Source organism: Patagioenas fasciata, chromosome 1 (genome assembly GCF_037038585.1).
Source record: "Patagioenas fasciata isolate bPatFas1 chromosome 1, bPatFas1.hap1, whole genome shotgun sequence".
NCBI lineage: Eukaryota > Metazoa > Chordata > Aves > Columbiformes > Columbidae > Patagioenas > Patagioenas fasciata.
The window spans coordinates 191,417,519-191,432,115 of NC_092520.1; the positions used below are offsets into that span (position 1 = coordinate 191,417,519).

General features: G+C 38.6%; 1 protein-coding gene across 1 annotated transcript in view; it reads right to left on the reverse strand.

Moving 5' to 3' along the window:
* The window catches only part of LOC136104472 (V-type proton ATPase subunit S1), a 53,911-nt gene extending 46,962 nt beyond the window's left edge, over positions 1-6,949 (reverse strand). The window contains exon 1 of the mRNA XM_065843475.2: positions 6,644-6,949. Coding sequence (XP_065699547.2) covers positions 6,644-6,756 — 113 coding nt within the window. The 5' untranslated portion in view covers positions 6,757-6,949. The remainder of the gene's footprint in view (positions 1-6,643) is intronic.
* Between the last annotated feature and the right edge of the window lie 7,648 nt (positions 6,950-14,597).

The window sequence follows — 14,597 nt, forward strand, 5'->3', positions numbered from 1 at the left end:
CATAAACCTTTTGTTAAGTAAAAGTAGCTTTTCAGTGCTATTGTAAACAATATGTTCTCTCCTCAGGTGTCCAGGATGAAGGACTGATTCTGCAGAAGCAGCTCAGAAAAGCCACCTTTCCAGAAACAAGAGCTCTTCTAAGCAAAATGGCTCGAGACACCAAGAAAAGCTCATGATTCTTTCGCCAAACTGTCATTATGAGGATAGGACAGAGAAGTAGTTTGCTGCTACAAAAAAACGGTTATGGATGAAACAAGTAGTGGCATTATTCTTTCAACACCTGATTAGGATTTTAACAGTATGCAACATGAGTCTATAGGGGTGAAATTTGTCATGAAAATTTTGGTCCTAGGTGTTTTGACTGAGGTAAATTTGTCACTTTGTAGAAAAGCCAGAGCTTGCAGTGCAGTCTCTCATCTTCCCCAAATCCACATCAGTTGCTGAAACCCGAGAAATCAGGTATTCCAGAACGCTAATTGGTTCTAATTTCAAAGAACAGAATATAAAGAATAACTATGTGCTGTAGCATCAGCTATTATGTGATTGCAATTTGGTGAGTTAGAGATGTTGATTAAATTTTCTAATCCAAAAGCAATTCAGAAATGACCCTTGCACAGCAAGCTTTTATGAACGAGAACAATCTTTGCACTCTCTAAAGATGGAACCTGAACTGGGGTAATGAACACATAGGGATGTTTCAATGTTGTTTCTTGGATGAGGAAAATCTATATTTCACTACAGGACTTCTTAGTAATTCCAATGAAGATTGCCAAGAGTGAATTGAAAGCCTCTAATTACACTCACGGCAAAGATAAAAACAGTGCGGTCCTGCAGTACTAGATACTCAGCTCACTTCAGAATTTGGGGTTTGGGAGAGTGTTAGAGCAAACCGCGCATGTGGGAGGTTCTTTCAGGACAACGTGCTGCAGATGTTAACACTAAATTCTAATAGATCTTCCACCTGTCACTTTTCAAGCTTTAGAAGTAAACCTTGTTGTGCAGGAAAGATTTATTTTCTTTTTCTATTGTGTTGAAATTATCATTTGATATTTTCTTAGTTTTACTCAGGATCTTCGCTTTGTTAATTTGTCCTTGGAAATCCACATTAACTTATATTCATGAAGACAAACAACATATACATTGTAACAGTGTAACACACATACCTAACCTTTTAAAAAAGTCAAACTTCATGTTCTCAAATATTTAAGTATAATCTTTAAAAATAGGATATTTTAAAACACAAACACTCCCAAAGATTCTGAATGACTATTCAGGGAGTATTTCAGTCACTATTTCATAGTGACTTCATGAATTGCATGGCCACACAAAAATACTAATGAGATTAAAGGAAAAGAAGACAGATTCAGTTAAAAGATGTTTAAAAATGGTCTATGTGAAATAAAATGATGGTGAATATCTTGCTATATTTATTTTAAAAAATAACTAAATCTATTTCGTGCCCAATATTAGGAAAAAAAAAAAATTGAGAGCTTTGGGGACTTGTAGTTAAGAATAAAAAGTAACAGCACATGAAATAAAATTATTTGCAGCAGCACGATGACAAAGGCTTTTGTTGTCAACTCAAAACCTCAGAAATTTAATGATCCTGCTTTAAAGCATACCTGCTTCTAAGGTATTTCCTGTTCCCTGAAGCAGCTCTTGCTAGCTAACCAACCTTGAAAAGTGCCTTTTGTGAGACCTTTCCATTTCCAAGTAGTTAACTTCAGTAACTCCAGCATCATCATTAGAAAAATAAATCTTCATTAGTTAGTTAAAATTCTATCATAATGAAGCATTTGCCTAATACTTACATCAAGCATATTAAACATGTGGTTTTGCTTCTTTTAAATAGTTTGCTGAGCAGTATGCATGGCAGCAGGCAAGGCTACATCCTTCATCAGGTGGGCTGCTGCTGTCAGCGGAGTGCAGCAGTGCTCCCACCATGGGTCAGGTGGGAAATGTCAGCATGTTTGACAGGCTGGTTCACTGTGAACTGCACAGCTAGCACATCATGGACATGCTGATGATGTGCTCTACTGAATGCAACAAACTGGTCCATCCCTTTGAACTCTTCACCTCAAGCGGTCAGCAAGCAATCAGTAAGGGATGGCATAGGAGGAAACAGGCAGTAGGGCAGCACGCGTATTGATTGCTGCTATTGATTGTTCACACAAAATTTTATGTGAAAAAACAAACAGCCTTCTGAAGTCATATGCATGACAAGCACATCAGACTTAACTTCCCCACTGCATTCTGGGGTCCTCAGCCACAGGGGCTCACAGTGACGGGCATCTCTGCTCATGTATGTGCTTTCCTGCTGGCTAGAAAGGACGAAATTCAAAGCTCAGCTACTCTCCCTTTCTTCCAGTAGCCAGGCAATGCACTAAAGAAAGAGAGGAAAGAAATCTTAGCTTGGTATTTTTCTTCTTCCTTGGCCCTAACTGCTGTGGCGTGCCAACAAGTTTAAGCATACAGATTTTTCTCTGACCAGTGTCCTGCCTAGGTAGAACCAGGATTTGAGCACTTAAAAGTTTTCTTCTATGTGGACCCACCAGAAGGGCAGATGGTAATATAACAGGACTTCCATCGCTCTGACTTGTGAGCTTACATTTTCTCTTTGTACCTGGCTTCTAAACTCTTTCCTACAAGTTATTCAGTTGTCTCTTTCAGTCACCTTGCAATTACCTTGTAAGAAATAATATTCTTTCCTGCACAGCAGAAGTAACCTGGGATGCATGCTAGCACAAGGTATCTCCACAGAAATCCAATAAAGATACAACTGAAACATTTTTCTGTTACACTGTATCCTTTTTATGTTCCACCTTCTTCCAGTAGATTTTTCAGTAAATTCCTTACAGTTTTAGGAAACAGTGAAAATTTACTATTTGGTAATAACAGCTTCTCAAAGCCACTTATAATCAGGATCTGCCAGAAAAGGATTAATTTCCCAGTGTAATTATCACATGAATGAATGTAGTAAAATATGTTCAATTACTGTAAGCAAAAATCATTCCTAAAACAAACACATGAGAATGCAATCACAAAAGCTAGTTTTCATTAATTTATTTCCTTAAGGTCCCTCTCTAATCTGTGGAGGGAAAGAAATTCTTGTGAATATTGGTTCAAAATGGCTAAATCAAGTTTCTGCTGTTTATTGAATGCAAGAGGAACCTCCTCATCTCTCCTGCTTCAAAAAGCAAACACAGGATATTAAAGGCTAATTTCTGATAAAGGTCCATTTTTCCAGGCCAGAGTTATTTGGAGAATGTCCACTCGTATATTGGTATTCATTTGTGAAAAGCAGGACACTGTGACCTACTGAGTTATACCCACTTCAAATTTCTCCCAAGTTCAATGGAAAAAGAACATTGTTTGGCAGAAAACATTTTTTTTCTTTTTTTTTTTTTTTCCCTCAAAGTAGAGACTGCATTTTTCTTTCTAAAGGGAAGAGGTATTTGATTTACTAATGTCCCCCTAAGGATTTATATCACACTTCCCTTACGGTTTGCACACTGCATGTGTTTGTCAGTTGCAGGTTTCATCTGTATCTGACATTTAACATTATCTTTAACAGCATGATTACAGTACAATAATAATGCATAGAAGAGAGACTTTAAAGTGTTACATTCTTCTAATACAGCTGTTCTGAGATATGGCTTTACAAACACTAGCTAGTTCCAAAGAACAGCAAAACGTATTATTCTTCAACTATGTGATATATCCTAACATAACCTGGGAGAGGGTGATGGAATAGATCACTGAATCTCAGCTTCTGTTGATCAATGAATCAGTGAACCTGTTTCCACAAAATGAATAGAAATCTATCTGCAAGCACAGCACTTCTTTAGTTACCCTTCCTAAAGCTCTTACAAGTAGCTTTCAGATTTCATAAACCTGTAGACCATACACTACAAAACTTGCATCACTGTAAAGTACTAAGACATAAAGCACGGAGTTAAGGGTTAGCAACCAGAAGCTGCTGTTACTGTTTCTTTATTTTATAAAATAACAGAAATATTTTTTCCAGTTGCCTTCATTGACTTTCAGCAGAACTAATTTCTGCCCCACAAGAACTTCCCCTTTCAACAATGCAAGGTCATGGTAGGAGGAACACTTCTTTCAGAAAATGGTCTATTTGTAGAAACATGAAACTGGTTTAATCAGTCCATGATCCTGTTTTTCTTGCTCTTAATTCGTGTAAACCTGAATGATCTGCCATGGAGCAAGTTGCTAATTGCATCTTGGTGGAAAGTTTGCTTTTATGACCACCTGGGACTAACTGATAAGATTTTGCTTATGTTGACAAAAGGTGTATTGTTTATATAAACTAGGAGGTAGGACAAAGGAAGCATTGATCTTTTCTTAGACTCTAAGGATTATTTTTACCCTAAGAACAACTCTTCCCAATGTTTACTTTGTTTTTAAATACAGAGTACTCATACACATGACTGTTACATATAGAGGTGAATCAATTAAATACTTTTAATATTAAAAAAAAAAAGCCTTTATGTTGAGACATCCATTTATTTCTTTCAGGGGAAACAAAACAAAAAAAAAAAAAAAACAATGTTTCTAAATCAAACTTAATCAAAATCTGTAGATATCTAAATTACGTAGCTCCCCAAGGACCAGAGGTTCAGTTTCTGGAAATGCTCAGGAGATGGGTAGACATATATCAAAGTTGGTATTAATTACTGCTGGGAAAAAGAATACCATGTCCAGGACATGTACAAAAGAAATACAATCAATGCACCCTGCACATCTGTTTTGATGGCCCTCAACAATTACAGCGCAACATATGAAAAAAAAAAAAAAAAGGAGCCTACTTGTCTATATGGCACTATATGTGGAGAAAGATCTCCTGAAGAACTTAATCTAACTTCTGAGGTTTGTAAAATTTCTGAATCCTCTGGTTGCTGTCTTAAAATTACCACATTGAGAAGCAACAAGAAAAAAAATTAACAAGATTTACCTTTCTGATTTAAAACTTAACAATCTTGCCTATAGACAAAAGATTTACACTCAGACAAATGAGAGCAGCATTTAGTCTAATTCTCTTCCTAGGGACAACTAGATAATTCACAGTGTCTTAAATGTATTGAAGAATGACTCAAAGCTTCATGAAGGGTACAGCGAATCCAGCACAACCAGATGAAAGGATAATTACTTCCCAAGAAGCCCTTGGTTTGGTTCTTTTCTCAGTTTACTGAACAGTAAATCACAATTAACGCTCTGGGAATTAACAAAGCAATAAAGATATAAAATGATCAAGTCCCATGAATTAAAACCTGACAAGAGTCGATGACCAACAGAGTTCAGAAGCAAAACTCCCCCTGCCCAGGCACACACAGTTTGGTCACACCAGCAAAGGAACCCCTGTCGCTACAGCCCCTTCTGTTCCTCCTTACAACAAAAATGGGGTTTAACCTGTGCACCGAGACTATTCACAATACATGAAAACATTTTATGCTTCAGAAGTCATCCAGCTGGATTGTGACAAATTCCAAATACTGTTGGTGTTATGAATTACTTGTATTAGAGAAATTAATAAATACCCAGATGAGATCAGGTCTCTTGAACTAGGTATAATATGCGTGTGTTTGCAGAGGGTGTGAGATGAACTCTCCACGAGAGCATTTACAATTTAAAAAAATCAGGCTAAGAATGTGGAACATTTAGGAATTAGGAGGAGAAAATCCAGTGATGGCCAAAGCACACCTTAGGCAAACCTAGAGTATGACAGGCCTATTGTCACCTTCCCACCCAGAACAGACTTTGCCTTTAGGCCTTCCAATCAGTCCTGTGATCCCATAAGACCCTCAGGAGCCTTTACTTACAAATCTCTGACCTTGGATACTGTATTTTGGGGCAGTACTTCCTAGACAAAACCAGTATGTATGCCCTGCAGAGACAGCCTTGTGAATGAGCTGTGCATAGTCCTCTGACAGCTTCACACATCCAGGACCCCACCTGAAGCTACTGCATTGTCCAAGCTGCTGTATTCCTGGAAATCCTAAGTAATTGGAGAAAATCCTTAAAGTCTGTATGAATAAAATTCCTGGATGGAAAAAAAAAGGTCTCTATCTGGCTATTTCAAGAAGGTTTAAAGTATTGTTTCATAAGTATATGTAAACCCCTGAATTTCACATGTCTCTGGCTCTGTCAAGACTCTGCAGTTGTTTCTAACAATTGATGTCTATACATACAGCAGTGTTGAAAAAACAGCATTAGAAAGAACATTAAAGCGAAAAATCAGGATTCAGGAGTTAAGAAATGCGAGAATTAAGGTTGCTTACACAGTTTTTGGGCAGCTCCTTGTGAGACTGCTTTATGTGGTGCCTTTAGGCCACAACATCTCTAACGGTGGAGTTCAAGATTGCCTTAGGGTGGCTAAAGCACATCTACTGCAGATTTGGAGAATATGGCTTTATTTACTTCTTACTGCCCAGCTTACAACACTAGAAGTGTAAACAAAATCCATTAAATTTATGTAAGGTTGGTTGATTGCTGAGAGACAAATCTACTTAATGGGTAATTTTGTTGCCCAGTGGTTATTTACCACAACTGATGATATACAATGTACTCTGCACACACAGAGAGAGAAATAGCAGGGGTAGAGATGCTCTCTTATTAGATTTCTTACCTCTGAGTTGACCAAAGCAGCACTGGCACATGGTCCACTGACAGAGCCGTTCTGAGCAGCACAGCGAGGGTGCAGAGCAGCGGGGCTGGAGCAGCGGGGTTGAGCTGCCTCATGGCTCCGGGCGAGCGCCAGCGTCACTGGGCAGCTGCACAGGCAAGTCCCAGGCTGTGCACAGCTGCACTTCCCGCTGCGGCCGCAGCCATCCGGCTCCAGCCGGGCTGCTGGGGGAGGCTGCTCGCTGACGGCAGTGGGAGTTTTCAAAACACGGACTTCCTTATCTTGAAGTTGGGAGGTATACATATGTGTAATAACTTCCAGGTTCGTGACTCAGGCAGCTCGTAACACTCCCCGCCGTATAAGCACAGACAGGTTCCTCCCACATTCTAGTACAAGGGAGAGTCATGAAGCTCAAACTCCTGCCCTGCAGTTTTCTTACTCCCTGATAACTGCAGGTTCATAACAGTTGCTCAACTTCAAAATGGCGTTTATAGAAAAGTTTTCTGTACTGCACAAAATGTATTCTGCAGAACTTCTGTCTTCTTCCCCTCCTACATATTAGCATGTCCCTCAGCTCTTTCACATGTATTGAGAGCTGGTGTCACACATTTGGGTGTTGACAGGTTTGAAATCTGCAGTATATTTACCCATTGCAGATTCCAGCAAGAAGGAAGAGAGTGAGAAAATGGTACATTTGTAGTGTATGCACTGGAACATGGAATTGTTCAGCTAACTTTTGCATAGAGCAATGCTGTCCCAAAAATCAAAAATATCAAAAGTCAGGAGCAAACCATAATCACTTTAGGACCTGACACAGTTTCAGCATTTCACAAGTCTCATGCAAGATCAAAATAGTCATAGAAAATTTCTTCATGCTGGAAACCAAATTCCTCCGGAGTATTTTTTGCTCCTGCCAAGCACTGAGCTGTTTCTGCACCTTGTGACTACATTAGGCAGCAGCAGTCACTTGGCACATGTTCAGCACAGAGCACGGATGCCTCTTCACAATCAACAAGATGTTAGGGATAATACAGAAATTGTTAGATATGTTAAAACAAGTTGTGACAAAGAAAAATAAGGAAGCATGATGAAAATTTTCACAGAAGATATAAACAGATGTCAGAAGACATGCACTTCTGAATCTGAGCACATGTAGCACATTAATTAAATCCATTTGCCTTAACTCTCAGCATACTGCTACAGTGCTGTTGTCTAATGTAACACAACTTGTTCATCAATTCAATCTGAAATCAGATTTCTAAGACAAAACCAATAATTTTAAGGGAAGCAATAAAACCAATGATCTGCATTTTCCTTTTCTTCTCCATGTTACCGTTACATAACACTGAATTTAACTCTTTAATTGCACTTTTTCCTCGTCTCTTCAGACATATATTAGAAATTCTTCATCAGCTGTTTCACAAGCTGTGTTTGTTGGTCTGCAATCCAGAGCACAAAGATGGGGTAGAACTAGAATGCCCCAGGGAGAATTTAGTATGAATTGGAATAGCTTGGTCAACACAAGCAAAATACTTTGTAATTCTCAAAGTGGTTGACTTTTCCACACCATCTCCCAGGACATGAAAGATCTGTTTTCTCACATGACTGTCGAGAATAGTCTTGCCAGTTTTTGTGAGCATCTGCTGCTCACAAAGCCAGTCGACTTTAAGTCTTCCTGCCTGCTTCTTACAGTTAACCTACATGTAAGAAATGAACTGAAGGTCAGGATTATAAAAATCAAGAGTGCATAATCTGGTTACCCACAGAATACTAAAAGAATCACAGAACTTGCAGCAAAACTTTTAGTTTTGCAGAACCTGCTAGATTTGCATCACAGTTGGCAGTCTAGAGAAAGAGTGCATTACTACCACACTTTTATTGCACTAAGCCCATGCTTTCTCAGATTGTGACTCCTCTCATTCTTTATCTTGCACAATGCAGAGATCTTTGCTTTGCAGAGTAAGAAAGCAGTGTGTCTTACTATTCTTCTAACATGAACAAATGAAGAGTATGTTGTAGTGGGTCTCCTCCATTACTAATACCATAGATAAATATGACCAGCACTCACAAGACTTCCACATCAGAACAAATCCTCAACAATCTAATCTGAATGTATGGAAATCAAGACCAACAAATACACAGTGCTGTAGAAACGTGTTGTGACCTGACAGAAACCTCACCACAAGAGCAAATGATTCATTAGGAAATGTTTGACAACTCTGTACTTTTTTAAATGGGTGACTGTAGCTCAGCTCTATTATTACAGAGCATTTTCATAGGGCTAGAGCACATACACTGTTTCAAAAATTCCACTGCTGGCATGTGCAACTTCTTGTACAAGTTCATGCTCAACTGCTGACACCCTGAACGAAAAACCTAAGTCATGTAAGACAGTCCTGTTCTCTTGCACCTGAAATGGCTGACTTAAAGTAGGTTAATGAAAGCAAAAGGACAGAATTATGAAAGACAGGTATATTGTCCCTGTCTCTTTCTAGCTGGCAATATCTCAAAAACTAATTACCCCTTGGTTTGAGCTGGAACCTTTGGAGGGTGTTTGCAATGAGATGGAGCACAGTTGGTGGGTATAGTCTCCATATTCTGCCTTATAGAAACAGCCTTAAAGCTTTTTGAAACAAAATCAGATTGTTTTCTTTCAGATTACTATATTACTTATGAAAAAACTTTTAACTGAAAACAAACAGAATTTTCCTTTTTGATATTTCTCCACAAACCACAGTTTGGGAACAACTGAAGTGAAAAAAGCTTTGAAAAAAACAGGAATGAGAAGAACCTATTGAGTGGGATTTTAATTTGCCTCCCTCAGTAAATTTGGCTCACAAATACATCTGCATATATTTTCTCCTTTTTCTTTCTTCTTCACTCCTAAAAATAAAGATTTTTTTTTTCCAAATGATACAAAAAATATAGCTATTGCAAAAAGGTTTTTAAAAAATATTATTTTCTTTCATTTAATTAAAATGAGATCACAGTTATTTTTTATCTGTGAGCAGGAACCAAAAACCAGTTTTGATTGACATCTATCAGCATACACAAAAGCACACACAGTTTACTGTTGCACTTTCCACAGGGCTTTTTCCTTGAAAACCCATAGGTGATCTTGAGTCTAGATTTAGAATTGCTTGCACATGAAGATTTTTTTAAATCCAACACAAATTCAAAATTCTGAAACTCAGACTACTGTAAAATCATTATGAAACTGCAATGAAGAAAAAAATACCTCTATTGACATGTATTTCCACTTAACTAAAATATTTTTATCAAAAGAGGCTATAACATTGACATAACATATATGTACATTCTACTCATAACCATTTCTCTGGAAATCGCATATCCTACATATTCCTTATCCTGTCAAAGTTGAAGTATAGTATTCATAAAAAAATTATTGGAGAGAAAAGACCAAGGTGATGGAGGCTTAATTTTGCTTATCAATCCTTTGCTTAAAAAAAAAAAAAAAGAGAAACAGAGAAAAAGAAAAAAAGAAAAAAGAAAAAAAGAAAAAAAGAAAAAAAATCCTTTCAACTTCAGAATTCTACATTCCTGACATCAAAAATTTGAATAAAAAGAAGTGTGAATGCCAGACGAAGGTAAATTTAGGACTGTAAGTCAGGCTAAAAGGGATGACTGTTGTAACACGGGCAATTTACAATGCAAGATAAGCCCAAACTGTCTCTAGATAGGCAGCTGTGCTGGTTTTGGCTGGGGTAGAGTTAATTTTCGTCACGGTAGCTAGTATGGGGCTATGTTTTGGGTGTTGCTGGAAACAGTGTTGATAATACAGAGATGTTTTCCTTATTGCTGAGAAGTGCTTAAAGAGAGTCAAGGCCTTTTCTGTTTCTCTGCAGAAAGCAGGCTGCAGATGCACAAGAAGTTGAGAGGGGACACAGCTGGGACCCCAACTGACCAAACTGACCAACTGACCAAAGGGATATTGCATACCATATGGTATCATCCTCAGCATATAAAGCCGGGGGAAGAGGGAAAGGGGGGACGTTTAGAGTGATGGAATTTTTCTTCCCAAGTAACCATTACGTGTGATGGAGCCCTACTGTCCTGGAGATGGCTGAACACTTGCGTGCCTATGGGAAGTAGTAAATGAATTTCTTGTTTTGCTTTGCTTGTGTGTGGAGCTTTTGCTTTACTTATTAAAGTGGCTTTATCTCAACCCAAGAGTTTTCTCACTTTTAGTCTTCTGATTCTCTCCCTCATCCCAACGGTGGGAGTAAGTGAGCAGCTGGGTGGTGCTCAGTTACTGGCTGGGCTTAAACCATGACAATGAAAACAACAAAGTGCCATCCACTCTGCATGCAAATTTGATCCCTGAGCAATAGGTCTGAGAGCTAACATGGTACTACAGCAGCATATTAAAGAACCTCTTTCCCTAGCTCAGACAACAAACATATTCAAATTTAAGCTCTTTTAAAAATAGACAATGATTAAAAGAATCCAAGATTTGGATGATTTTTTTTTTTTTAATCTCAGTTACTATTAGTATAATTTCCTACTGAAAAAGTATTTTCCATATGCCAAGTACGGGTCAGCAACTACTTTACTACCCTCACATATTTAATTTATAATCCTGTTTTATCACTTTTTACTATAACTCTTTTATCTGAGAAGGGCATTAATGCTTTGTCCACTGGGACATCTTTTTGGGGCAAGGAGGTAAAGGAAGCAATTACTCTGAGTTCTTCTTCCTTTGAGACATAAATAGGGAAATTTACATCCTGGAAAAAGTACAGAATTTCCTCTTAGGAGTGGGGAAGCAAAATGCATGTGCTTCTTTGCAAATTAACAGATTACCCACTTGTACATGTGGGAAGAAAGACGGAACTCTTTCACCTGGAAGTGGATTACCAGTGGTGTTGGAGGTGGGCAAAAGGCAAATTTTCCTTTGTGCTTGAACAAAGACAGTCCTGTGAAATTAGCCGCAGATGTTAATTGGCCATATGTCTTTAGTGCAGAAGGAGAAATAAAACTATATGGACCAATCTTCTTTTCCTGGTAGTGAGTATCTACATTTGGGAAAGAACAGAGGCAAAGCCAGTATTTCTCACCAGGGTTTCGGGAGTGTGGACTTCTCATGGTTTCTACCTCTAAGCTACAATTTAAGAGACTTTATAAGCCTATCACTTTAGCCACTTCTCAGAAGTGAAGAGACAAAGTTGGAATTTCACCTTACAGTCTATTTTCTTTTGAAGAGGCGCTGACACTTTGCAATCATTTGTTTTCATTATCCTGGAAATATCTAGGCTCCAAAGTAAAGGCCTTTTTGCTAACAGATTCCAAAATTATCTGGTGAGTAACTCCGAAATTCAAGCAAGGATGATCAGTTGTGCCTTTAAAGAATTTACTCAGTTCTAATAGAAACTGGCAGATCTGACCCTTTGAACAGTTTTCCTGATAAAATGCAATGACTTCTCCTAAAAAATACAGTATCTTAAATATGACTCTGATCTTTTCAGTCAGCTTTTCCAGCATTCACCACTGTCTGATACAGAGAACAATTTGATTTTTCATACATGTCCAGTATCTTTTTAAATACCATTTGCAAGCTACAGAAACAGGTGAAGCAACACACTAATTATTAAAGTGTTAATTCATTTTCAAAACATAATGCAATTATAAATGCTATGTACAAAAAGGGGTAAAAAAATCATTGCTTTTACATTCAGTAACCATATCAACAAAACATTTATGATTATCAAAGTAACATTTAAATAAAAATAACATGAAGGATTTTATACTAATTTGAATCATGCTAGATTTTTTTTTAAAATTGTTATCTTGTTTTTGAATAATGTTGGCTTCACTTTGCTTTGCCATAGATGGATGCAATTAGGTATCCAAAACATTAAAAATAATTTTTCCATTTTAAGCAACTTTGTTTTAATACATCATGTACTCCAAAACATTAAATTTCTGTGCTTTCAACAGCCATTTTTGGACACTGACTTGAAGGAAAACATTAATTTTCACTTTATACAGGCAGTCCCTTATTTTGTGGACAGCCATGTCCCAAATATTAGTCAGTTATCTGATTCACTATAATTGCAACACAAATTTTCAACCATTTACACAAGAGCTTTCTCAGAGTGATTAAATGGCACCAGTTTGCTCAAGAATACTGGGCCAAATATAAAATGTAGCACTCTTCAAGGATAAATACTGTGTCAGTTTAAGGCCCCTGAAACCAAGAAAGGCTTTGATAGACTGGAGCAAGTTCTGTAGAGGTCCAAAAAGCTCAGGGGGCAGAACCACTTGACACCTGAGGAGTTGCTGAGGGAACTGGGCTTGTGCAGCCTGAAGAAAAGGTGGTTTGGGAACACCTGATAGCAGCCTTCAAAACCTTAAAAAGAGATTATCAAGAAGATGGAGCCAAGTTCTTTCCAGGGGTGCATGGTTGTCACCGTTTAAGGCATGGTGGCAATAAATGGAGTGACTGATGCTCTCTGTTAACCCCTTGCCCCCTCCTTGAAAATAAAGGAAAAAGGAGAAAATTAAGAGAGACTTACAGGCTGGAAGATTAAAATAGCTTTACTAATAACATTGAGAGAAATAACACAGAACATGCAAACCCAATATTGAGTCTCCCGGCTGATCACAGAATTGTCTGAGCAGGGCTGGCTGTGCCAGTGGCTGCAGTGCAGACACCAGGAAGTCCTGGACTGGACTCAGCAGCAGATGGGAACCAGATTCCGAAATACACGGATCAGAACCAGAGTCAGGAGAACAACAGGCAGGGCCCTCCCCAGATGCTGGCCATGAAAGAAAAGAGCGAGACCCTCATGTTCCCTCAGCTTTAAACTGAGTGTGACATGTATGGGTTGCAATGCTTCACTGGTCAAATTCAGGTCACCTGTTCTGTCCACTCATCCTGTAGGTGTGACTCTTTTACAGCCCTTCACTTCTATACTTGAACATACGATCGGTGTCCTTGGCTGCTGTAGTAATAAGTATAAACACGGGGCTTTTTTGCATACCATTTCTATCATTAGCTCAGTAAAACTATGAACAGCAGGTGTTGTCAGTTCCGCAAGTAGGCACTGTCTGAAAAACACGTAGCCAACTTCAGAAACTGCAGTTACTTAAAAGAAACTTAACTGAAAGAAAAAGTTACTAAAAGAGAATTAGTCCCATTTTAGTCAAAACCTGGGCAATGGTAGAGGATGAGAGACAACATGCCCTATTGAAATGAAAAACTTTTTTTTCAGAGATGAGGACAGTCAAACATTCGAGCACATTGCTACTAGAGCTTATGCATTCTCCATCCTTGAAGGTTTTCAAGACCTGAATAGATAAAGTCTTGAGTAATTCAGTCCGATCTTATAGTTGACTGTGCTTTGAGTAGGAGGTAGACATCTGAGGTCCATTCAAACCTGAATTATTCTATGATTTTCTACATTCCTTCTATGACAAGGTGACTGACTTAGTGGATGAGGGAAAGACAGAATATATTGTCTTCCTAGACTTTAGTAAAGCCTTTGACACTGTTTCCCACAGCATTCTCCTGGAGAAACTGGCTGCTTATGGCTTGGTTGGTTGTACTCTTTGCAGAGTGAAAAACTGGCTGAATGGCCAGGCCCAAAGAGTTGCGGTGAACATAGTCAAATCCAGTTGGTGGCCAATCACAGTGGCGTTCCACAGGGGTCAGTATTGGGGCCAGTTGTGTTTAATCTCTTTATCAGTTATCTGGATGAGGGGATTGAGTGCCCACTCAGTCAGTTTGCAGATGATACCAAGTTGGGCGGGAGTGTTGATCTGCTCAAGGGTAGGAAGGCCATTCAGAGGGATCTGGACCAGCTGGATCATTGGGCCAAGGCCAATTGTATGAGGTTCAAAAGGGCCAAGTGCCCGGTCCTGCACTTGGGTCACAATAACCTCATGCAGGCTGCCTGGGGAAGTGGTTGAGTCACTGTTCCTGGAAGTATTTAAA